The sequence below is a fragment of the Nesoenas mayeri genome, assembly GCF_963082525.1.
Source record: "Nesoenas mayeri genome assembly, chromosome: 17".
NCBI lineage: Eukaryota > Metazoa > Chordata > Aves > Columbiformes > Columbidae > Nesoenas > Nesoenas mayeri.
In genome coordinates this window covers 10,706,094-10,729,502 of record NC_137565.1, presented here as the reverse complement: position 1 = coordinate 10,729,502, position 23,409 = coordinate 10,706,094, and the positions used below count along the sequence as shown (strand labels likewise).

The window sequence follows — 23,409 nt, the reverse complement described above, 5'->3', positions numbered from 1 at the left end:
TTAGTTCTGGGAAAGGGCTTTGGGCAGTCCCAGCTCTATTTTTAACTGTATGACTTCAGGAAAGTTATCTGAACAATTTAAGCCAGGCGTGAGTCTGTAGGGAAAGGACAAACCTGAGGGCGCTGGGTGCAGCGTGGGCACCAGGGCGGCTCACGCGATGTGGCAGCTGCCACCACACCCTTTCCTGTTTGCCCTGTGGCCACTGGCAGCCCTGCCAGCTACCGCTGCCCGAGTGGGGAGGAAGGGAAAGGCTTGCCTTCCAAAATGCTGATAACCCCTTGCACCTGGCTTTACTCAGCAATGGAGGAGTGACAAACAGCTCTGCCGTTCTGTCTCCCATGTGCACAGTCAAATGCCCTCAAATGGATAAGGAGCTCTGGGAACTGCTCTTGCTAGTGTTTAGTGTTGATTTTTAGCTGTGTCTCAGCCTCATCTCCTGTAAAAGGTAATATTTACTTACGTGAAAAGGTATCGGGTGTACTTCATGTGGGTGTTCCCAGTTAAAAATTGTCAGTCAGGACAAACAGATCTTTGGGGTGAGCTACAGGAAGGCAAAGTGCACACACTGCATTATTGCAGTTCTTTTCAGCACAAAGAGTGTGACCTGGTGCTGCTCTCGGCTGCTGAACGCCCAGTTCAGTGAGTTTGAAAAAGCGCTGCCATGGGTTTGAGTAGATAAAACCTATTTTATTTCCTTTCCCTTGATGAGGTGTTTATAGTATCCCACTGAGTCACTAAGTTGTACGTTTGAGGAATATACCTCACAAGGGTTAAGGTAGGCATTTAGTACGGCTCTGCTGGAAGAAATGAGACTAATTAATCCTTCACAGGTGACTCAGAGTTGCAGAAAAGGGCTACATGAGATATTTAGCCTGAAATATTGATGGGAGGCATTTTTATATGGAGTAGGATCTTGTATTTAGTGGTTCCTGCATGTGAATCTTGCTCCAGGATCTAGATCTTGGTCCTTAATTTTGTAGCAGTGGCTGGTCAAGAGGATGACCTAAGTCTGGCAGACATGAGGTATCCATAATGGCTTTAGGCGCCTTTTCCATGGAAACTGGTGTTTATTGGCGTGAAGCAGCTGTTCCACCTGGGTAAAGGCAAGATCACAGTACCATGGTGGTGCCTTGCTGGGAGTATGGAATACAGAATGGTTGGGGTGGTTGGGTTTGAAAGGAATCTCTGGCGATCATCTAGTCCAACCCACCTGCTAATTTCTAAAAACAAAGTCAGTCCACTTCCAGCATGTGAGGTCCTGCTCTCTCTGGCAAGCAGCAGCACCGTGGCATGCCCATGTCCTGCAGCACAGGCATTTCATGGCATATGGGCTCATCCTGGTGGCAAAAAGGAAGACTACAGGTCTCCGGAGGTGCAGGCAAAGCCCTCTTTCTCCCCATGAACTCCGTGAAGAGCAAAGCCTGGCAGACACCACCTCTGTTTAAGTTGCTGGAGGAGCCGGGACTCGAACCCTCAACCTGCCTCCAGTGTCCGCCCTAAAAGGACCCCCTTTAGGTGCCCTCCGCGTTCGCCGGGCGGTGGCGCTCCGGCAGTGGGCGGCTGGCCGGCCGGAAGCGGAAGTGGCGGCGCGGGTCCTGGCGCCGTTACCGGGCGGAGGCGCGGGCCCGGGCGGCAGCTCTGTCCTGTCGCTATGAGCGCGGCCGGGCTGGTGTCCGCCACGCCGCCCGCCCCCGCGCCGCCTGGGGCGCCCGCCCCCGCCATGCCCCCCGGGCCCGAGTACTACGAGGAGGAGGAGCTGGAGAGCGCCGAGGAGGAGGACGGCGACAGGAGCGCTCGGGCCCGCGACTCCGATGAGGGTCGGTAACGCGGCGGGCGGGACCGGGACGGGCTTTGGTGCTCCGGGAGCGCGGAGGCTGGCGCAGGGGGGAGGAGCGGAGGCATCTGGGGCCCATGGGGGGTGGTGGGAGGCTCTCAGCGAGGTGGGGGTGAGGAGGTGGAGGAACGTGTTTGGGGAAGAAAGGCCTGAGTGGGGTTTGATGGAGAAAGGGTCTGGGACAGCGAGGAAAGGGGCGGAAAACGAGGCCTGTTAGCTGGCTGCGGTTCCCTGTGTGACACGAGAAAAGTGAAGTGATGGAGAGCTGGGGTTGAAGTGGTTTTGCAGGTGAAGAAGAGGCGGGAAGAGCCTCGGGAGCTGGGATGGAGTGTATGAGACAACGGGGTGAAAACAGTGGAGAAATGTGGTGTATGAAGCTTGGTTATATCTCTGTGGGGTAAAGGGACAAGGGGGAAGAGGGTACTTAATGTAGAAGTAAGCGTGGAAAGAAGTAAGGGGTGCAAGACAACGTTGAGGACAGAGGGGTTTTGTAGGACTGGGAAAGCAGTGGAGAAGAGAAAATGGAAGTAAAACCTAAAGTATTCTGGGGTGTATGATGCATAAAATAACAAATAAGGCAGATGAAGAATGACCCTTCAACAGTTGTTGTTGCTCTGTCAGCCAGAGTCCTTCACAGAGTTTGAAATACCTCAGTGCGATGTGGAGCCGGGAAGCCAAGTTCAGATCCCAGTGTCAAACTTTGTTTCCTGCAGTGAGACCGTTGTGGTCAACCTGAACTGCATCTAGTTGTGGTATTTTCGTTTTGGGCTGTTTCAGGTCAAGATGCAGAATCAGTTACAGCTGGTTCAGTCATTGTTTTCCATACAGTATGTTATGTCATGAGTGGAACCACAGGAATGAGTCTGGAATATTTTTCAGAATCTTTAGACTGTTTATGTCTTTGTGAGTGTTAATGTACAACCTGTTGTCTTAAACTGGGAAGAAATTACCAGACTATCTTAAACTGCAGCTGTTTAGATTTGATGTAAATGTCATTGCTAAACTGCCAGAGGATTTACACAGGTGAACTGGTGAATTCATAGTTGCAGGAAAGAGATAAGACTTTGTTTCACTTCTGAATTCACCTCTCTAGGGGCCTGTCTGGTTGTGTATTTGAGGTTAAATTGCGTGAGTTTTGGGGATTTGTTTGCTTTTAAATAATTTACTACTTTGTTGGGGTTTTTTTTAATACTTTAGTTGTAACAAGTTATTCTTTACCTCGTGTAGACACTGAGGATGCCAGTGAAACAGACCTGGCGAAACATGAGGAAGAGGACTTTGTGGAAATGAAAGAACAGTAAGTAATTCATTCTAATCAAAAGTAAGATAAAGTTCTGTTTATTTGTTTGTTTGGTTTTTTTTTTTTTTTTTTAACATAAAACTTTGCAATATTTTGGGCCAAGACTGGGGTTTTTAAGTGCCTAGCCCAATGTAATTACTAATGAGTCTTGTATTCTCTGTTCAGTTACTTTCTCTGTTCTATATGTATTCAGGAAACTAAGCACTGCTGCTGTTTTGACCAAAGAAATAGGTACAGATTTCTGGGAGGAGCAGAGTTTTTCTGCAAATGAATCCTGCTGCAGTCAGATCCTTAAAATAAAAGATCTACTCTATATAAGCCAAGCAAAAAGCAGGATGCCTCTTAAAATCCCTTAAACAACAGAATGCTTGTCCTGTCCGACAGGATGGGCTTTTTGGAGACTTGAGTTAGTTTCCCTTAATGTTTAGGTGTATTTGCAGTTTTTATACGTGTCAGGAAGGCCTGTGTTAAACCACATATATGTGAGAAAAATGCAAGTTTGCAACAGCACCAGGAATAGACTTCAGGAGTTTTTTAATAATCATAGAATAGTTTGGGTTGGAAGGGACCTTCAAAGCTCATCTAGTCCAACCCCTGCCATGAACAGGGACATCTTCTGCTAAAAAGTCTGTCCCCATCTTTCTTATCGGACCCGTTAAAGTACGGAAAGGCTACAATAAGATCTCTCTGGCACCTTCTCCAGGCTGAACAACCCCGAATCTCTCAACCTTGGGTGGGTTGTAAAATCAATGGGATGGCAGAGCTTTTAGACAGAACGATAACCTTTCATTTGAATAATATTTGGGTTGTTGTTTGTTTGTTTCCTGAAATTCCTCTGAAAAGTTTTTAATTCCCTGTGAACGCTCTGTAACCTACCTCAACAGATGGTGAAATAAGTGATGTACGTTTGTTTTTCGAAGTCAAATTGCCTGCTGTCTGTCTTTACAGGATGTATCAGGACAAACTGGCATCTCTGAAGAGGCAATTACAGCAATTGCAGGAAGGTAAGCGTTGAAGAGGGTAGCTTTTTTATTTCCCGAACCATTTTCAGCACTTTTCAAAGGTCATAGAAGGATGAGGATTTTGAAAGATGTAAACAGGATCCTTCACTGAATGGCAGCTCTCGGTCATGCTGCTGAGTGAAAAATATCAGCCACGTTCCATCCTTTTTCCCTCGGAACACTCGTAGTTAAGCCTCTGTGTACTGAAGTGTTTCTTAAAAGGAGTAGTGGAGTAGTCGGCTTTCTGAAAAAACTGGGAACGTGCTTATCAAAACAAGCAAACTAGAGCGGTAGTTTTCTGATTTCAGTTGTTATTATTTGTGTTTCAAATGGTGTCTGGCTCCTTGAGAAAATTTAATTCTTGGAAAAAAAGAAAGTTCGAGCAGGAGTCCACAATTTATTTCTCGTAGGTACTCTTCAGGAATATCAGAAAAGAATGAAAAAGTTGGACCAGCAGTACAAAGAAAGGATACGAAATGCAGGTAAGCTGAACTTTTTTCCAAGATGCTGCGTACAACTTAAATTAATGGTTTTTATAGCACCTGGAGAAAAAGACTGATAATTCTGTCCTTTAAAGAAAAAGAACTTGCTGGAGCAAAGGGTTCCTCTGCTTCTGAGGGTATCGTGTGGTTGTTTTGGGAGTGTACAAAGCATGATGGGATCTATCTTGATTTTTATTTCTTTATTATTTATTCGCTAAACACTAATAGATGGTTTTAGTCTTCATTTGACTGAAACAGCACAAATGAAAAATGGTTTCATTTTTCTCTGGCACTGGCACAGTCTTCCCCTTTGGCTTGTTTTTTGTGCAACTGGCCTGAAACCTTCAGGCACGCGGTTCCTTTCTGTTGCAGGGACGGACAGGTAGGACTAAGCATCTTTCCCAGAGATCTGGTTTCATGCCCTGGAACAGTGAATACAGATGGTGTGCAGCTGAAACTGCTGTTCTCTGTAGCTGTGGCATTGGATGAGCTGCCTGTGCATTGCGTTCTGGCGCTCCGTTTCAGGAGCGAAGGCCCAAATTAACTTTAAGTGCCCAGCCCTCAGCTCTTCTGCGCAGCCTTTATTGTGGTACTGCAGAGAAACTGCTTAGAATTAGATTGTTTGCCCTCTTCTTTTTTTTCCCCCTCTTTCCAGTAGGTGCTTCTCTTGGACCAGGGCCTTTTATAGGAGCTACATTTGGAAATGTAGCTGTTCTTCATTTGAAAAAGCTGGATGAATCCTTTAACCCCTGGGCTGTTACTCTGGGAAATATCACAGAGCAGCTGTGGCAATTGTGTGATAGCCAATGTGCTCCAGCCCTGGAGTGGTGTAAATTGTGTCTTTCTGAAAGTGCTTGGGGCAGTAAAGGATCTGCTTGAGGAATTTAAGTGAATTGAACTACTTCTTGTTAAATGGAATCCGTCTTCTCGGATGAATTTCGTGTATGTTAGAGCTGTGTTATTGTAATACAGGGTTGTTTTGGTAAAATTAAGACTGTGAACTTGTATTTCTGGCTGGCAAAGACCAATGCTGCAGCAACGTGTTTCTTCCACAGGAGGGCAGAAGGTGATAACTTTCAATTTTATATAAGAAAATTCAACTGCCTAGTACCACAGGAGGAACGGTCTTTTACATTTATCCTTCCCACATTGAGATTTTGGGTTGGGGTTTTTTTTGATGTTTTTTTGGTGGGTTTTGGTGTGTGTGTGGCATTTTGGTTGTTTTTTGAGAATTCACAGATACTAAAGCAACTGTTTAGATTTACCTGTATGTGATTACCTCCATAATACTGCTTCCATGCTCAGTTGGTAGAGTCCTTTGCAAACAAAAGGTTTTTGTTCTTATTTTAATTGGGCCGTTATCATCTTTGGTTTCTATTTTATTGGGGGTTTAATTTTTTTTAAAGGCATAGGAGTTGAGTGTTGCTACTACAGTCTTCTCTGAAACATATTTGGAGTCTCTGATCTCTACAGAAGTTTTTACTATTTTGAGTATTGCCAAAGCTTAATATGCTGATGAAATATGATGAACTGAGGACTGCTCAGGTGCCTTAGTTGGCTTTTCTTGCCACTACCTTGAGTTAAAACTTTATTTTTGGCATTAAGTCCTTCAGGAAACACAAGAAAAGTCCCGTCCTACTTAATTTCAATTTGTTAGGAATTGCACAAACAGCAATGGGACTGTTTCACACCCAGAAATCCATTCACCTCATGTTTAGGTGTGACTGGAACTAATCCTTGCCACGTGTTAGAACTCAGCCTTCAGTGATACGTAACGATTTCCTTGTCTTCTCAGGCATAAACAGCCTGAGATCGGACACAAGTTGAGTAGATGAGTCTTCTAACAGCTGCGGAATTATTTCTGAACCAGTCATTGCTGAAATTCATGAAGAAGGCTTCAACTATGAACTTTTGCCGGCCACATGTTCAGCTATACAGTCCAAGCTTCACTCTGTGAAGTTTGTATCTAGTATTAACTGGTTTCAACTAAACAGGAAGATAGACTACTGAATTGTATGCAATGCTGCTTTGCAGTTGTGCTTGACAGTCTGTAGAAGACTTCCATTAACAATATATTTTTGTGGATTTTTTTCAGTTACTTTATTTTCAGTGTAAAAGTGTGCAGTGGGATTAGAGACGGGATGGGTACATACACGGTTCAGTTCACTGCCTCTCTTGGCTGCAGAACTCAATGACTAAAAATGTTAGGGAAGTCTTTTTGTGCATCTTTGAAGGTAATAAATTAAGTCTGTCTTCTCTTTCAGAACTGTTCCTCCAGCTGGAAGTAAGTACTCTTAATTTATCAAATATGTATTGACTAGATGGAAGAGGTAATAAACCTTCTGTTTAATTGACTGGTACTTGTCCTTGTTTTCCCAGAAGACTTAAAGAATTTTCCTTCCTCTAGTGAGCATTATTACATTTGAGATGTAGTACAGCCTACTGCTGGTACTACTTTGAGTAACTTCTGGACTTTTAAGATTCTATTTTAATGATAAAAATGTTTGCTCTTGGCCTGCTGTATGCTGGCTGTGCATTTGTCATGTTTAAAAAGCATGTTTAAGTGTGTAAATAGTGATACTGTTTGTAACTCTCAAAAGCCCTCTGCTAGAGACATGGTACAGTATGCAGCATTAAAATGTTGTGGGATTTTTAAAAAGAATTAATTCTTTTGCCAATATATTACTGCTTATTTAGTAATTTTAGATGGTTTCTATCGATTATGAATATTGATAATCTTTAGAACTGGCTACAGTTCTGAACTGAAAAGCTAATCAGTGCAGCAGTTGAAAGAAGCTGTTGTGGTAACACTGAGGTCCTTAGTTCACCTTTTTGTTGTTTGCATTAGACAGATCAGGTGGAAAAAAATTATGTCAAGGAAAAGAAGGCAGCAGCAAAGGAGTTTGAAGATAAGAAAATTGAGCTTAAGGAGAATTTGATTGCAGAGTTGGAAGAGAAGAAGAAGATGATCGAGAATGAAAAGCTGACCATGGAATTAACAGGAGGTAAAAACAAGATAGGCATCTGTCGTTTGTCCTAACCACTCTGCTACTGCTTAGAAAGAAAGAAAGAAAGGTAGAAATGCTTGTTCGTACAGACAACTGGTGTGAAGGCTTTAAAGCTTTCCAAATGCCAACAGATGTAGAATGTGGATTGGTGGTGTTTTACTGGAGAAGGCTGTTCATAATAATAAAATCTATTGATGTGAGTTACTGACAGGTGAATCAAAGCAGTGCCAGTGGTGCTGCAGCGTGGGTCGGGTTTCCTGTGGGCAGGGAAAGGGGCTGCATTAGTTCCTGCAGTAGAACTGTTGAGATACGCCACCACACTGACCTAACCAGTGGTTCCAGATTGTAAACCTTGAGTAGGTGCTTCAAACCCCTCTTCTGAGGCTCTTGTAAATCAGTCTTAACAAATGAGAAGAATGGCTCACATTCAACACAAAGTAACTTATGTTTTTAGGCCTCCAGGGCTATTAATGTTCAGTGTTTTTCAAGTTCAGCTTTGAATCCTAGAGATAAGGTTTCCTTTGGTATACACTCGCTGGGTGGCACTTTCTCGTTTTAAGCTTTTCTCGTAGTATTTGTTCCATTAATGTGCAGCGGGGTCGTCCTTGTTCACCCTTGAGATATGGAGGAAAGTAACTTGGTGTACTTTGAACATGTAGAGCTGCTCAAGGTTTTGGCATCTAGAGGGAGCCAAAGAGGCTTCACAGATTTAAGGGCTATCCAGGATGTGATTCAGGTGCACTTAAAGCTGAGCAAATAAATCTCAGCACATAGAAGAGGTGAGATGATGTGTTTAGCATTTAAGATGTGGCCTTTTGCTTGCCAGTTCAAGATATCTTCATAATTAAGGAATGATTTGTGAGAGTTTGAGTAAAGTAGTTCAGTGAAGACTGTCCATAGACATTTGTACAAACTGTAATTTCAGGTCGTTACTTGGTGATGAGACTTGGATTTCAATTTTAAACAGATTATTTTTCTTTTTCCCTAGTGCATATGCTATAATTTAGTTCCTGTCAAGTGCTGCTCTGCATGTTATTAATTAGGTTCATTTCATTAATCATAATTTGAAACAGTTTTAGATAATGAGTCTAAATACCATTTGTGTTTAAAATTATTCCAGCAAACTTGTATCAGTCTTGAATGCAGTAATTATCTGTATTCCTTTGACAAAGGTATTTTTCCAGCTTGTAGACAAGAAAAAGCAGCAATTCCTTTGTAGCTGATGTTTTATGTGGTGTTAACTATCCAAGTTTTGTTAGCAGAGAACTCTGAACTTTGCCTTTTAAATGATCTCTTCAAAAGCAAATCACGTTAACATTAAAGAAATTTGCCCTGAATCCTTGTAGCATCGTTGTGCTCGTTATCTGTACCTCAAGGAGCTGTAAAATGCCCCCAAAATGTGTCACTTCCAGCCCCTGGAAGCTGTAACCGTGGCTTTGCAACACTGTCATTGAACAGTGAGTATGAAAGAGAACTTGTATTCACTGTCAGCAGTTCCAGCTTGGATGCTGGAAACCATCACAAAAAAATCCAATTTTCTGTATGAAAGAGGAAAGATTATGTTCCTTGTGCCTTGTGCAGACAGCTGCTGCTTCTTCCCCCATTGCCTCTGGTCTTATCAGCTCTCCAACCTCATTATTCTACAGATTCGATGGAAGTGAAGCCTATTATGACAAGGAAACTGCGGCGGCGACCGAACGATCCAGTTCCTATCCCAGACAAGAGGAGGAAACCTGCCCCTGATATCCTTTGAGTCATTGCGGGATGGTGTATTTGCAGCCAGTGTGCTACCTGCATCTGTGCTTTTGTACGGGAAGGAGGATGAAATGAGGTGCTAGAATCAGATTTTAATCTTGGAAATACTGGAGCACAATTCATCACATATGATAAACTAATATAACACAACCAGTCTTTGGAGATACCTCAGTATCCTAACTTGAACTTCACAGTCTTGTGAGAGAACTGTCTTTTTTTGTCAGTGAGAATAGTTTGAATTCTTCAGGTAGGTTTTTTTCACAAAGGAAAAACTTCAAAAGAACATTATATATAAATGCTGAGGTAATTGATTCTATAGATAGTAAATGGCTTTTTTACATGAGCCAAAGCTTTTCTCATTTCAAGATGTGACAAAACGTTTGCCAGAAAGATCATATTTGCCATATCAAACTAGTTTTCCCATTTCTGATAAAGGCTTCAGATCTCTAATCTGAATGCAATAGAGAAGCACAGCGAAAGCGAGGAGTGCTAGAGTTGTTCTTTGAATTTAAAAGGATGGAAAATCTAACTGGTTTTTATATATCATGAGAGAGAGAAAAACGTGTATATAATATTTCTCTTCTGCTTTGTTGCATGTTTCTTATAATTAAAATGTTCCTTGGCTTCTGGAAATATGCTTTTAGCTCCTCTGTGATGATAGGCACTTTTTCTATTTGTATATTAAATTCACCCAGAAAAGAAGGCAATGATGTTTGCTTAACAGAGGCTTATTATTAGATTCCAAACTTTTATGGCTTAGATCAGATTAAAAATACTTATTTATGACTTTCAAGTAACTCAAGTTGTCTGCACAGGCAATATCAGACCTCGAACTAGAGTTCATACAGGATGGGCACAAACATCTCCAGTTTTAATGAATGTCTTTCTGGTTAGAGATCCTGTTCACTCTTTCAGGAAAAAAAATCTATTCATTAGTGCCCCTATATCATCCAAAGTAAATTAGTTTCATAGCGAACATGTCCTACTAATTCAGCGTGACATGGCAGCCACAGTATGAAACTGCTTTGCCTCACTGGGGAGAGGATTGAGGTTCATCAGCACCAAAATCCTTAAAATACAGCCTAACAATTGTTAACTTTAGTTTAATACTTTGAGCACTTTTGACTTAACAGCTGTTTTGAGGAAAGACTGGAGATGAAATGTCAAGAGCGGGTCCACTGCTTTGTCTGGATATTGTTTTCCATCTGTGTATTTAGATGGGGAAAGTGGTAGAGGAGCAGTAAGAAAGGGAAGTAGGAAGATGGGATCGTGAAACTACACAAAATGACAGCAGAGCTGTAATGAGGCTCTGACACACTAACTTGTGTGTTCTGAGATTTTGGTTTCAGGTGAACAGTAGGCTTTTCTTTATCCTCATCTACATGAGGATGTGTTTTTTGCCTCTGGCTTGATTTTTCTGGTTCTTTTCTTGACTTTCTCTGTGCGTTTGTGGGGTTGTTTTGTTGTGGTGTGGGTTTTTTGTTTGCTTGCTTTTGGGTTTGGTTTTGTTTTTCCCTCTCTTGTCCCTATCTCTCAATTCCTGCTTACTAAGTTGCAAAATGCTGACTTGCTTCTCATAGTTTTGGGTGGGATGCAGCTTCGTTGTGCAAACGCTGAAGTGAGTGTGTTTGAGCTCCCAGATTGTTCTCTATAGAAATGCGAGATGAAGAACACTGAAAACACAAATGCTTGATGCCTCCATGAAGTAAATGTCAGTGCGCTAAAGATTTTTCCATTGATGGTTATGTCTGAATCAGTTAAAATGATTTTGCACGCTATTTGCTGCTAAATATGAGGCTCTGTGGAGATGGACTTAAATTAATTCATATGACACAAAAGCTCAAGTGTGACACTTTAAAATCTTGTGCAGCTTACAGAAGCCTTTTGCCTTATGTTTAGACACGTGAAATGTCATTGACCTTTAATTTTCAGCCTTGCTTATTTAGATTTTTTGGGAGCCTTAATTCTGGATACCTCAGCTAAATTATTTGTTGACTGATGAGCAAATAATGGAGGACCTGAGAACACTGAATAAGGTAGGGATTATCGCTTGATTTGTGTGTGTTTGTTGTAAAGAGAAGCTAATGCTTTCCCCTGCAGAGAACACAGCGCTCTGGTTTATGTTCCTTTTTGAGATGTGTGACTATTTCATCCCAGTGTGAAATAACGCAATAAAAGACTTGGCAAGATGGTATCTCCTCCCTTTTATTTTCATAGGTTTAATTAACCTCATTAAAATGACTGTCATCTAAATATGGTACCTTTTGTCTGCACCAAGTGCTAAGCTGTCTGAAGGAGCTGCTTTCTTCCTCTGCGTGGTTGAACAGATGTTAACACGTCTGGTTTAAACCTTAGTGTGGGCTGGTCATTTTACAGTGGGTGGTTTGGTTTGGGGTTTTTTTGTGATTTTTGGTTGTTTGGTTGGGTTTTTTTGGTCTGTTTGGCATTTTATTTTCTCCCCACTGTCACTGTACTTCAGCAAACCTCATAGGGTACAATGTGTGTGTTTATAGCTTGTCTAGATTTTATTACACTGTTGCTTTCTTGCTAAACACGTATTTAAGTTCTTATAATAGAGGCTGTTCATTAAAGCCTTTGAGGATGGTGGTGGAGCATGATTTTGTACCAGCTGTTGGGGTGTTTCTAATGGTTTATCTCCTGTATTTTATGTACCCTGAGGAATGTTGGATCATGGTAAAAAAACATAGTGTGTTAGATGGGTTTGAGTTTGCCTTGCTTTAGTGGAAGTTCAGTTTGTAGACCTTTCGTATGGTGATACTGATTATCTGCACCTTTGGTTGTTTATAGCATGCTGTTCTGGTTATGTCTTATACCAGTTAGTAGTACATTTGAAAATAATAAAAAAGAACCATTTAGATTGTGGAAAGTAAGACAGTCTGAGATGATTACTGCAGACCTGTCAGATCTCTAATCCTTCTTTGCTCTCTTTCCATGCAGCTTAAATCACCCAAGAGACCAGGTGAGTTAACAGTGGCACTGGAACTTGTTCACATTCACACTATTTTGAACAGACAATTATATTGTAGACTTTTTGACTATATAATTGCTGTGTAATTTGACTGTATAAATTGGTTTGACTATGTAATGGCTGTTCTTCACTTTGTGGAGTCTCCTCATCTGTCCTGAAGTTTGTCAGGGATGGGAAGGGAGATGGATGCATCTTTGGTGGCTGAAACATTTGAGTACGGGTAGATCTAGCTGCGTAAAGGGGTTTTTCCATGATATTCAGATGCATTGGGTTAGTTTGCTTGCTTGTCAGGTTGATGGAGGGATTGAGAGCTTAATTTTATATGCTCAGCTTTCAGATGTGTCTTAACGCTTTATTTCAAGACAGGGTGCTACTAAATTGCCTGTGTAATCCTGGCCCTATTATCTACTTTATAATAATTAGAATTCAAACAAAATCAAGGACATACTGTCCATCACCTACCTATAACATTTTTTTCAGGTTAATATTAGCATTTATATACTCAAGGAGAGGCTGAATTATTCATCCCAATAGAGCGTTTTTCTGATGCAAATTTGACTTTGTAGCTTTCTGTGCTTATTATTTCTGCATAATGCGACCTTATTAATTGCAGTTCTGCAGTCAGATGTGCTATTGTGTGCTGAACGCGCACTAGTCTTTAAGCACAGTCTCTGCTATTCGCAGCATCTCCCTCCTCTCCTGAACACCTCCCAGCTACACCCGCGGAGTCTCCAGCACAGCGGTTTGAAGCCCGGATAGAAGATGGAAAACTCTACTATGACAAGAGATGGTAAGTCCTGATAAATCTCTGTTTGAATCAGTCTGAGCGTTGTGTAGTGAAGAGACAAAGGCTGCGGAGAGAAATTGCTTCGATATAAGAATTTGAGGACAAAATGTTTTTGGGCAGAGAGTAGCCACATCCTAAGGGCTAAGCATTGCAACTTTAGTACCTCAGAAGTGATAATAGAGTGTTTGGACCTCATAGACTTTGAGGAGTGGCTCAAATAAAAGGAGACTTGAAATCCTTTCCACTTGGGAAACATTTTTGTCAAACCGAATGTGAAGTGAGAGAACCGCCAGCAGCTGCAGAGCAATGTAGCCATGAAGCTGCTCAGCCAGGCTGCGGATGCTCCGTGGCCGCAGGTCCGCTGATGTCGGCAGCGTTTGCGCTCCTGCTGTTGTGTTTTGTAGAGCGCTAGCCCGTGGTTCCACGAGGTGGCAGAAGGAACGTTGTGCAGCGGGATGAGCAGAATGAAAAATGTTTCTAATAACAAATCCCAATAACCTTTAAAGATCAAACCCACACAGGAGACGCGACTACAGAATTGCTGATTGGATTTAGCTCTGTTAAGTTTTATGGGCATATAGCCGTGCAAGCCTCACAAAACACAAAGAAATATTAAATTCTGCAGAGAAATCTTAGGTCTTAAACTTAATCCGTGAGACATGCAGAACTGGATAATCGAGATGGCAATCTAGTACTCCTTGAGCAGAAAGCAATTTGCAAGTTGTATGCTTATTTGTAGCCTGCTTTGGTGTGCTGGTGGCTCAAAATAACAAGTGATGAGGTTGTAATTTTATCACGGAAAATGATAGGCGTGAAGCTTGTATGCTACACAACAGCTGCCTTGTACAGTTGGTCAGTTTTTCCTTCTGTGAGTCTTCTGACAGCGAAGCGTCGTGGAAGGTTCAGTGGGTGCAACTGATAAAAGCTGCTGCCTGGAGCTGAGACGTGTGAAGTGTAAAGCAGCCGTGATCTGAACCAGCTACTTGTCATTTCACAGATTCATGAAGTTCTTTTTTTTTGCTTTCATAATTTTTTTTGTGTAAAGTGCCGATCCTCTAGGATATATTTGGATGAATAAACTGTTCTTCAGAATTTTTAAGCATGTGGAGTACTGTAAAGTGTTGCATAAGTTAAAAGAAAAAAAGATGGAATCTGGAGTAATCTGTCAGTAAAGCTCTCAAGCTCCCACCACATTTAAACCTAGGAGAGCTTCCATGAGCCCAGATGAATCTCTCAGAAGCACAAGCTCTCTCTGAAAGGTATCTAGTTGGGACATGGAACTCTAACAGATATTTTTATCTTGCTGAATTCATTGTTGTGGGGGTCTCATGGTCAAGAACTCCAGCTGTTATCTTCCCTGTCTTCCTCGTTCTTATGCTGTTTTAAGATAAGTGTTTTACATTTTTTTGGCTGTAATATTCGTGCTTGGATTTTTTTGATTGATAGCAATAGTACTTGTGCAAAGTAGCTGGTATTTTAAAATAATCAAGTAACTTTTGATAGTGGGAGGGTAATTTTTTCTAAGGTTTATTAAGGCTGTAACTGCTGACATGTAGCAGAAATCATAAAACTCACAGCTCAGGAGTCGCTACTTTCTGTTTCCTGACAGCAGCTGTGAAGAACCATTATCTCAAAACAGTGAATGTTTCAGGCTACTAATGGACTCCCTAAGGTCTTGCGGGGACATTTCACAAATATATCTCCAAAGTGGAGGCTGTGTAGGGCCTTTCAGGTGGATGTGGAATTAGACTTCAGGTTTTTATCCTTGTTCAATTTGTTCCATTCTTCCCTGTAAGATTCTAAAATACAGTTCACTGCAAAACAACCCCCTTTTAGCTTTGTCTGCATACAATAATGCGGAGTGATTTCTTTCAGTCTTCTGATGGAGATGCAGTCGAATGTCTTGGCCTTTCAGCAAAATGGTTTGTAGCAGAGTGGAATGATTTCTGCTGGTGTCACTTCTCGGTATTGTGGTGTATTTTACTTACTGCAAAAGCAAGGGTAGTTTGGCACTTTCTTCTTCTTGAAAGCTAACTTAAATTTCCTTTACGTCTTAGTGAGGTCTGGTTTGTAGTAGCTTGTATTTCAATTAATGGTCATCTGAGCTCAGTTAACTGAGATTTTTGGCTCAGTAAATTGCTGCTATTACATTGCCCTGGAACCCACTGACATCCTTTCTTTTAAAATGGGGGAGAAAGAATTGTGGTTAGGCATAGGTGTCTAAAGGTTGTAGAATTTGAGGGTGGCTTTTTTGTTGTTTTTTTAGTGCCTCCCCCAGCCCTTTGGTAATTAGTATATTTGGAAGGCTGAAAGCCAACACTATCATTCTTGTCACTGGCAAGCAGTGTCGAAATTCTGAGTACATGAACCTGTAGGAAGAGATTATGGAATAAACTATTGAAAGAGTTGGTATTTACGGTACGGTTAGTGTAGAAATAACTAAAGATTATGCAGATCCCTGCATTTGGACAAATGGCTGTCAGGCAATCGGACTGCAGGGAGTTGCATACTGAGTAGCTACTGAGGGAATCTCTGTGCAGGGATTCTGCAGCTTGGGTTGCCCGGGTAAATACAAAGCACATCATGATTAGGATAAAGGTGGAAGTCTAGTTATGCTTTTATAACTATAAAGCATTTTGGTGATCAAGATTATTACTTACCAATAATCTGTGCTGGTATAATTAGTTCCACCTTCAGAATGAACAGAAACTGGTGAGTTTTGTGTAGCACACTTTGCAGCACCTACCAGAAACGTGGTCTGCAAAGAAGGCAAGACCTTGAAATCAGGCAATTCAGAGTTATGAATTTCCAAGTTTTTGCTTTGTTTAATACAAAAGGTACTAACAAAAATATATAGCATGACTAAAATATGATCTAAGGGGGGAAAAAAATGGATGTGCTTAGGTACAGCTTCCTTGTGGCAGGTACATGCAGAGTCAGTAACACAGCACTTCCCGTTGGGGTTATTTTCACTAAATAACACAGTATTGAAATTTGAGGTCTCTGTTTAACAATACATGGGTTTCACTGATAAAATGTAGTTTACTGCGGTGGTGCACTAGTAACTTTGCATTGAGGAATGTGGCTAACTTCGGTATCTGGTTTGCTCTGTCACATTTTATCAGGCATAATATGGAGTTGCCTCTAAATCCATCCTGTGTCTGCAATGTGAAGGGCCAGTTTGATTAACTCTGGAGACAGGGGCTTATTGTCAGCCAGTGTTCTCTGATCTCATGGCTTGGTGCTCTGCCCCTCCTCCTTTCACATGTGAGAGCTGTTTCCGTAATCTGCATATAGAATTAAATGTGAATTGAGAGCTTTGTTCATCCTGGAGCATCATTGAGATGCAAAGTGGGAGTGTGTGGGATCAGACCACCCGCTATGTTGGTGACAAGGGGAAAAGTGGTGTGGAAAGACAGACTGACTTCGTATTTACTCTATCCAAATGCTCGTAGAACCTGAGCTTTATCAGTCCTAGTTCTGTTTCTGTCTTTGGACAGCTAATAGTTTAAAGTGTTTTCTTAATTTTTTTATTGTTATTATTTTTGCAGGTACCACAAGAGCCAAGCTATCTACCTGGAGTCTAAAGAGAACACTAAGATCAGCTGTGTGATCAGTTCTGTGGGCGCCAACGAGGTAGCGGGGCTGCTTTGTTTGTCATGGGAGTGGGGAGATCCATGGGTCAGTGTAGGCAGGTAGATGTAAGGACTGAGAGAAGAAAATCAATATTGCTTTCAGAAAGAATGTAGTTGGTGTCTAAAGAAGCTCAATCCAAGATGAGACTGAGTTGAGAGATCTCTTCGTGATACAGAGCTGGGGTGGGAAGGGACTGGCGGTGCTTCTAAAGAATGATCCTGCATTTTGTAAGTAGTAGTTTGGCAGGCAGGAAAAATGAGAACGGACACATCATTGGCACAATATTAATAGGTTCCATTTCCATTATTTCAAGCATGTACATACACTTATTATTAATGCATTATTTTAAAAAAATATATATCTCATTTGGAATCCAGAAGAGCATGAGGAAATTTTTTGTCACCAGATTTAGTTGTTATAAGGGGGGAAAATTCTTCCTGCTCACTTGGATCTGGGTGTTACGAAGTAACCTGGCAGCGTTTGGCTCTTCTGTGGGAGACAGGGCAGGTGAGTCACTTGTCTGAGACCATTTCTTTGTGGCTGATGATTCAAGCTTGGAGAAGCAGGTGAAGAGAGGTGTGTGCCTAAAATAGTGACTCTCGCTGCAAAATAAACTCGATGCTTGAGCATCACTTGGGCAATGGGAGCGGTTTGTTCTTTGCTTGCAGATTCCAGACACTCCGAGGAAAGAAATGACAGACTTGAACGCGCTTCTCTTCAGTCAGCCAATAAAGTCACTTTGATTTGTTTTGGCAGCTAATGGAAAATATTTTATTTTCAACAAAATGAGTTGCATATGGGATATGCTTTGTATCACAACTGTTCTCTTTGCAATAACAGTCGTTGTGCTCAACAGTTGGTTATTTAGATAAAGTAGTAGTAGTGTGCTAACGGATGCATTAAAAGTATAGTCCTGCTATTTGATGAAAGTTATTACTGTTAATTTCTAACATTAAAACTCAGTCTTTTGGGAACATGTTACCTGAAACCTGGAGGAAATTCAATCCATTAATTATAATTCTATGAATTCAGTTTTAAAGTGAGACAGTAGCTTTTATTTTTTTGGTTTAGTGGGGGTTTTTGAGAGGCTGGGGAGGAGGCGCAGCAGTGGTTTATCCCATTATGGTTTATTAGTGAAATGAGGTGGTTCTCTCTTAGAACTGCAATGTACACATCTCAGATTCCATCACACACCTAAAAATGTGGTTGCCGAACCATGATTTTGCTGGTTCCTGCCTGAACTGGGAAGTGAGAAGGCAGGACCTGGATTTGAGGTCTCTAATTGAGTTAAATCAATCTACTGTGCCAGGCCTGTAGCTGACATGGTATCTAAAAACTAAAAGCTTTGAATAAATTGCATGCTAACACTCACTCGCTAGTCATTTGCAATAGGCAATATTGGACTTGTGTCCTAAAATACTCCAGTATTTGGGTCCAAACCTCTTGAAAGTGATTTTTATATTTCAAAAATTCTCAGTGGCTGCCTCCATGGAAGCAATTTGTCCTTTAGAACGTACTGACTGTCAGCAAGTTATGTGAATTCTTCCATGCAGGTGTTTAAAAGAAAGATGCTTTTTTATCTTCAGATATAATTCATGTAACACATTGTGAGAAATGCCTCACTGAACAAAATCTGAAGCAGCTTTTTATTTGACTAATAGTTAACTTGTCTGGGTAAATCCCAGGATAGATAATTTTATGATCTGTGGATCTAGAGAGACTTATTCTTGATTAGGCAAAGCTTAATGCCAGAGTTCCATTGTGAACAGTATCAGAAGGAAAGTTGCTTTCCCGATGATGCTCGGAACAAGTAATTTTTCATGATGAGTGTTTTGAGCGGGGAGTTAAGGTGGTAAAGGTAGAAACCTTAGTTCCTTTTCTATTCAGGCTGCAAATACCTAACATGGGGAGGGAGGAGGGATTAAGCGGAATCATCTCTGCACCCTGAGTAACAGAGATGTTCAGGTCTGACAGTAAGAACACTTGCACTTGTTTGTGTTTTGTGTACTGTAGGTTTTTCCTTTTCTTCCCCAATACATGACCTGGCCTTTTCTTCCTTTCTTTCCTGCAGATCTGGGTGAGGAAAACCAGTGACAGCACAAAGATGAGAATCTACCTGGGGCAGCTGCAGCGAGGTGTGTTTGTGATCCGGCGGCGATCGGCTGCGTGACTTTGTGTTCTTCCTTGGTCTCTCTTCTTTCTTTGACTGATAGACAAACCTCTAGCAGGGAATGGCAGACTGTTCACTCACCTTAGCAGCAGAGAACACTGTCGTGACCTCTTCCGAGACAGTTTGTGGCTGGCCACATAATCCCCAGTAGCCCTTAAATCTCTAGTGATACCCAAACACTGCCCTGGACTATTTCTGGATTTTGCATCAAGCTTCTGTAACGCTTTCTTTATATTTTGGGTGACTATTTAAGACTACTTTGCATCATACTTTTTTCATCGTTGTTTCATGGTGCATAAATGGGACTCGTGTGTTGAAAACGACGTGACATTTATGTTTTGGATCAGACCAATGGAAGAAGCTTTGCTTGTGAAGACCTGGGGTTATTTGTTCTTGTTTTTCTGCAAGACTCGGGATGTTTGGCAAAAGGAGTTTAATCTTGTCAGCTTTCGACTGCAGCTGGGACATACATCTGTAGCACCTGGTACACAACATTGGCTTTACTGGACAAACTGTTTAAAGACTTGAGCACTGAAGCTTTTTTTAGGAAGGTGTAGACAGCTTAGAGACTGAAAATCCAGTCGATTTTAGTGTAGCTAAGCAATCACATGTGGTTAATCAGAAGCTTGTTTCTCTTCACATTAAAAACCTTTTGATGAACAAGCAAAGAGTACATCTAGCTGCTGAAGTGGATTTCCTGAAATAGGTGGATGAGTATAAACCAAAGGGTTAATTAACTGGACTTTGGAGACAGCAAGACTATGGGAAAGATATGAATATAACCACTCACATAGAGAGGTGGAAGGCAAATTTCACATTCTTTACCAATGTTAGAGGAACAGAACATGCTGGAATCCTGCCAACAGAAGGTCCTGGATCTGTTGTATCTTTCAAAGAAGCTGGATACAGAGCAGGAAGCGGCGCTGATATGCTCTTAGTGTACGCTGAAACCTTCGTTCCCTAAAACGTCACACCAAGGTTTCCCTTTGAGGAGTGTTTTAATTACTGGAGAGAACATTGGATTTCTACACAAGTGAAAATGCTCAAGTAACAATATTATGTGCTCCCTTCCAGGATGTTTAAAGATCTGACTTTGCAATTCCTTTATCATTCCCAGTCCTTTGCTGGTGGCTGAAACCACCAGCACCGTGTACGACCGAAGTGCACATTGCGCTGGCAATGCTGTCACATCTTGGCTTTCTGTGCAAAAGAACGTTGTGCTCCTTTTGATTACTGGACAAAACGTTGTGATTTCTGCCTTTATCAATATCTGTCACTTTGAGGCATCTTTTGGTTTTGCTTTTGAGCTGTTTTCTTGTTCAGCATCAGTCAAGCCTTCCTTTCATATCTGGATAAATGGCGTGTTTTAAACAACTGGTTCTGTTTCTTTTACTTCCTGCAGTTGGGTGGCAGTCACATCTCAGTCGCTGGTGTCTGTATGTGGATCTGGAGTGGGGCATTATGGCTGAATTTCTGATGTGTTGCCTTTGTGGCTGAGACATCCTTACCTGTTTTTACTGTCTTTTGACTTCCAGCTGAGTCTGGAGCTTTGTTGAGGAAAGCAGAGGGTGCCTGTTTCCCACCCCTTGAAAATGTGCTGTGCTTGCTGCAGCGTTAGGTGGAAAGCAGAGCTGTATTTTGTCAAGTTAACAGCATACTTAATATAATTTAGCGTTCTCTGTACGTGTGACAGGTTTTTAATAAGGTGATGATGTACCGAGCAGGATTTGTCACTGAGCCTTAAAACGGACATCATAGTTCTTACAATAAAAAGTGCTAAGTAAACAGCAGGATTTATTTCCTACCTATAGCATTTTATCGATATGTATGTTTGTGGAAATAGCTGGGAACTTTGGTTCAGTTTTGGGAAGATATCTTGTCAACCTGTTCAGATATTGTCTGGTTTAGGGTAACTTGAAAGGTATTAGAAGTGTGGAAGGTGCATGTTGTGTAAGCTTCATCACCACATCTTCATCTGAATGAAGAACATCTGCTCACCATCCCTGTTCCTTGGTGGAACAGAATAGCTACTCTCAAGCCTGGTCTTAGATGGCAGGTGTTGGAGGGCTGTGGGACAGGACACACGTTTCTAGTTCACACCTTCATCAGAATTTGAAGATAATTTGGGGAGAAAACAAGTTAAGGAGGACAGTGAGCAGTCAGAGTGCTGTGGGATTCACTGGGGAGTTGGGTTCTGTAAACTGGTCCTGATCGAGGGCAGCGCGGAAGGTGTCAAAGCTTCATCCCAAACTCTTTCACGCTGATCTCAGATCGCCTGGAAGGATGTGTGAGGTTTGTACAACTCCATTCTCTCAGTTCCTGGCCTGTTCCCGGTTTCCCCAGTGCCTCCGAATCAACATTTTAACCATAATTTCTGCTTTTGACAGTCCAAAGTGTGGGTGTGTAGCCATTGAACTGCTACACCAAAGGTATTTTATTTTAAGGCTACTTCATCTTATTTTTAATGAAATGAAAGTGTCTTGCCTAAGCTGATCACCATAAGAAGTAGATCTGCAGGACATTTTTTAATCCTAGAAGGATGCTCAAAATGTGTTGTGGGGAGAATGAGGCGTGTGGAGATCAACAGTATAGACATCAGCTGTGGAAATGAAGATTTCCTGCCGCTGGTTGGAAAAAGAGAGACAAATTACTCAAGGAGATGAACAAGGTCGTGCTTAAATTCTGAGAGAAAATTGGCTTTTCTGTCTGCTGTTTGCCTGGCTAACATCAGTCTTTTGAAGAACTCAGACCCTCAGTGAACAGAAATGGCTTTGCTACACTTAGGAAAAGATTTAATCCTCCTTGTGGACAGCGTTTAAAGTAAATTTAAGAAATGGTTTTAACTCCTGGTTATAGGAATTTTAAAGAAGGTTGAACCTTCTGCCAAACCCAGACTTATTGAGGGTTAAATTGTAGTTGGCTCTTGACTCACATTAAGCAGGTTTTTTATTTCCCTGAGAAATGAATTGTGATGTTGATCAAGTGCAAAATAAGGTTCCCCCAGCAGCCATTGCCTGTGCAGATGGGTGGGATTTCACATCAGACTCCCCAGAAGGTTTCCAAAGAGGCTTTTTCCTGGGGCGAATGCTAATAAAGGAAATGATCTTTTTTAGCTCGTGCTTTGTCTGGAGTTTTGTGAAGAGACAAAGTGATTTAATGACACCAGTCTTGATTGTTGGCAATTTTTTGTGCGTTTCTGGGGAACTTACAAAAATAAAGCCTATAAGAGCAAGAAATTGTTGTGACCCTTGTGAATAACTGAGGTTCTTCTTTCAGAAAAAGGAAAATTAAAACACCTTTTGGGTCCTTTTTCCACAGAAGCAAATAGCAAATGTGAAACAATTACAAAAATGTGAATGGATGTCGAAGGTTTGTTGTCAGCAGTTCTAGTCTGTCCAATTCTAACACTAAAAATTTGCTATAATTTGAAGTATTTAGAAAACAAAAGAATAAGTGTTTCCATTTTTCTCTGATTTATTGAAAACCCTTTGTCACATTTCATACAGCTAAAGAATTCCACTATTTTAATGTTGATGCTGAATTTGGGAAACACCTTTAACATCAGCTCAAACTTTTGGGATGCCAAAATATTTCCTGCAATACTTTAAATATGTATCTCTTTACAATGGAGTGAATGCTGGTACTTGAATTCCTCCTTTTTATGCGAGAATGCTTTTCTGAAAGGTTTTAGTGATTTCAGTTAATAAATACACATAAAGAGCTGTTTAGGTTTGTGTTACTTCACCAAGAGCAAAAACAGAACCACGCAAGTTTTTCTGGGGTGGTTTTGTTGTTGTTTTGGTTGGGTTTTGCTTTTGTGTTTGGGGTTGTTTATTGAGGGGTTCAGAAACAGGTGGAGGGGGAGAGCAGCTCAGCAGCCCTATACCCTTTTAAGTGAAACAAAGACATAAGTGCAAAATGCTTTCAATGCTTTATCTATAACCAGGATGGGTGTCTACATTCCACATAAACAAGATGCTGAACTGCAATACAGGGGAGTTACTGAAGCCTTTGGATCTGAAGTAGCAACGCTTTGAGCAAAGCGGGTCATTTTATAGGGCCTTGCAATTGTGAGATTGAACTTGCTGGAAACAGCTCCTGATTTATTTAATCCATCTTAAATTTGAAACCTCTCAGCGGTCCCGTGTGGGTAAGGTAGCTTTGTCGTTTGTCATTTAGTTCTAATTTACATCCACGTGTTCTGCCCCCAATCTTGAGAGGGGAAAAGAATGAACAGTGATGAAATGTACAGTTTTCATTTCACTTCATTGATGTTCCTTATTGAGTTCGGATTCTTTTGACAGTGACGATTGCCTGCAGATCTCTGCTATTTAATGGCTATCCCAGCTAATTGTCTTTAAAGGAAATAAATACAAATGCAAATCAAGGTTAAAATCAGTGTCATAAGTCGAGGTTTGTGTTCAATGGTTCAAATCCTGGTGACTGG

At 41.4% G+C, this 23,409-nt stretch overlaps 1 protein-coding gene across 1 annotated transcript; it reads left to right on the top strand.

Moving 5' to 3' along the window:
- The first annotated feature begins 1,569 nt into the window (after positions 1–1,569).
- SUDS3 (SDS3 homolog, SIN3A corepressor complex component) lies at positions 1,570–22,622 on the top strand. The gene is made up of 12 exons (XM_080354972.1): positions 1,570–1,817; positions 3,062–3,131; positions 4,083–4,138; positions 4,546–4,617; positions 6,882–6,901; positions 7,466–7,622; positions 9,272–9,367; positions 11,355–11,416; positions 12,339–12,360; positions 13,054–13,159; positions 16,708–16,792; positions 18,864–22,622. Exons 1-12 carry the CDS (start codon positions 1,652–1,654, stop codon positions 18,960–18,962), a joined length of 1,011 nt encoding a protein of 336 aa, XP_080211098.1. The 5' UTR covers positions 1,570–1,651; the 3' UTR covers positions 18,963–22,622.
- The last annotated feature ends 787 nt before the right edge of the window (positions 22,623–23,409 follow it).

Coding starts and splice junctions, on each gene's coding strand:
- SUDS3 (XM_080354972.1), top strand. CDS start 1,652: ATGAGCGCGGCCGGGCTGGTGTCCGCCACGCCGCCCGCCCCCGCGCCG. Junction 3,132..4,082: donor TTTGTGGAAATGAAAGAACA/GTAAGTAATTCA, acceptor CTGTCTTTACAG/GATGTATCAGGACAAACTGG. Junction 11,417..12,338: donor ACCTGAGAACACTGAATAAG/GTAGGGATTATC, acceptor CTTTCCATGCAG/CTTAAATCACCCAAGAGACC.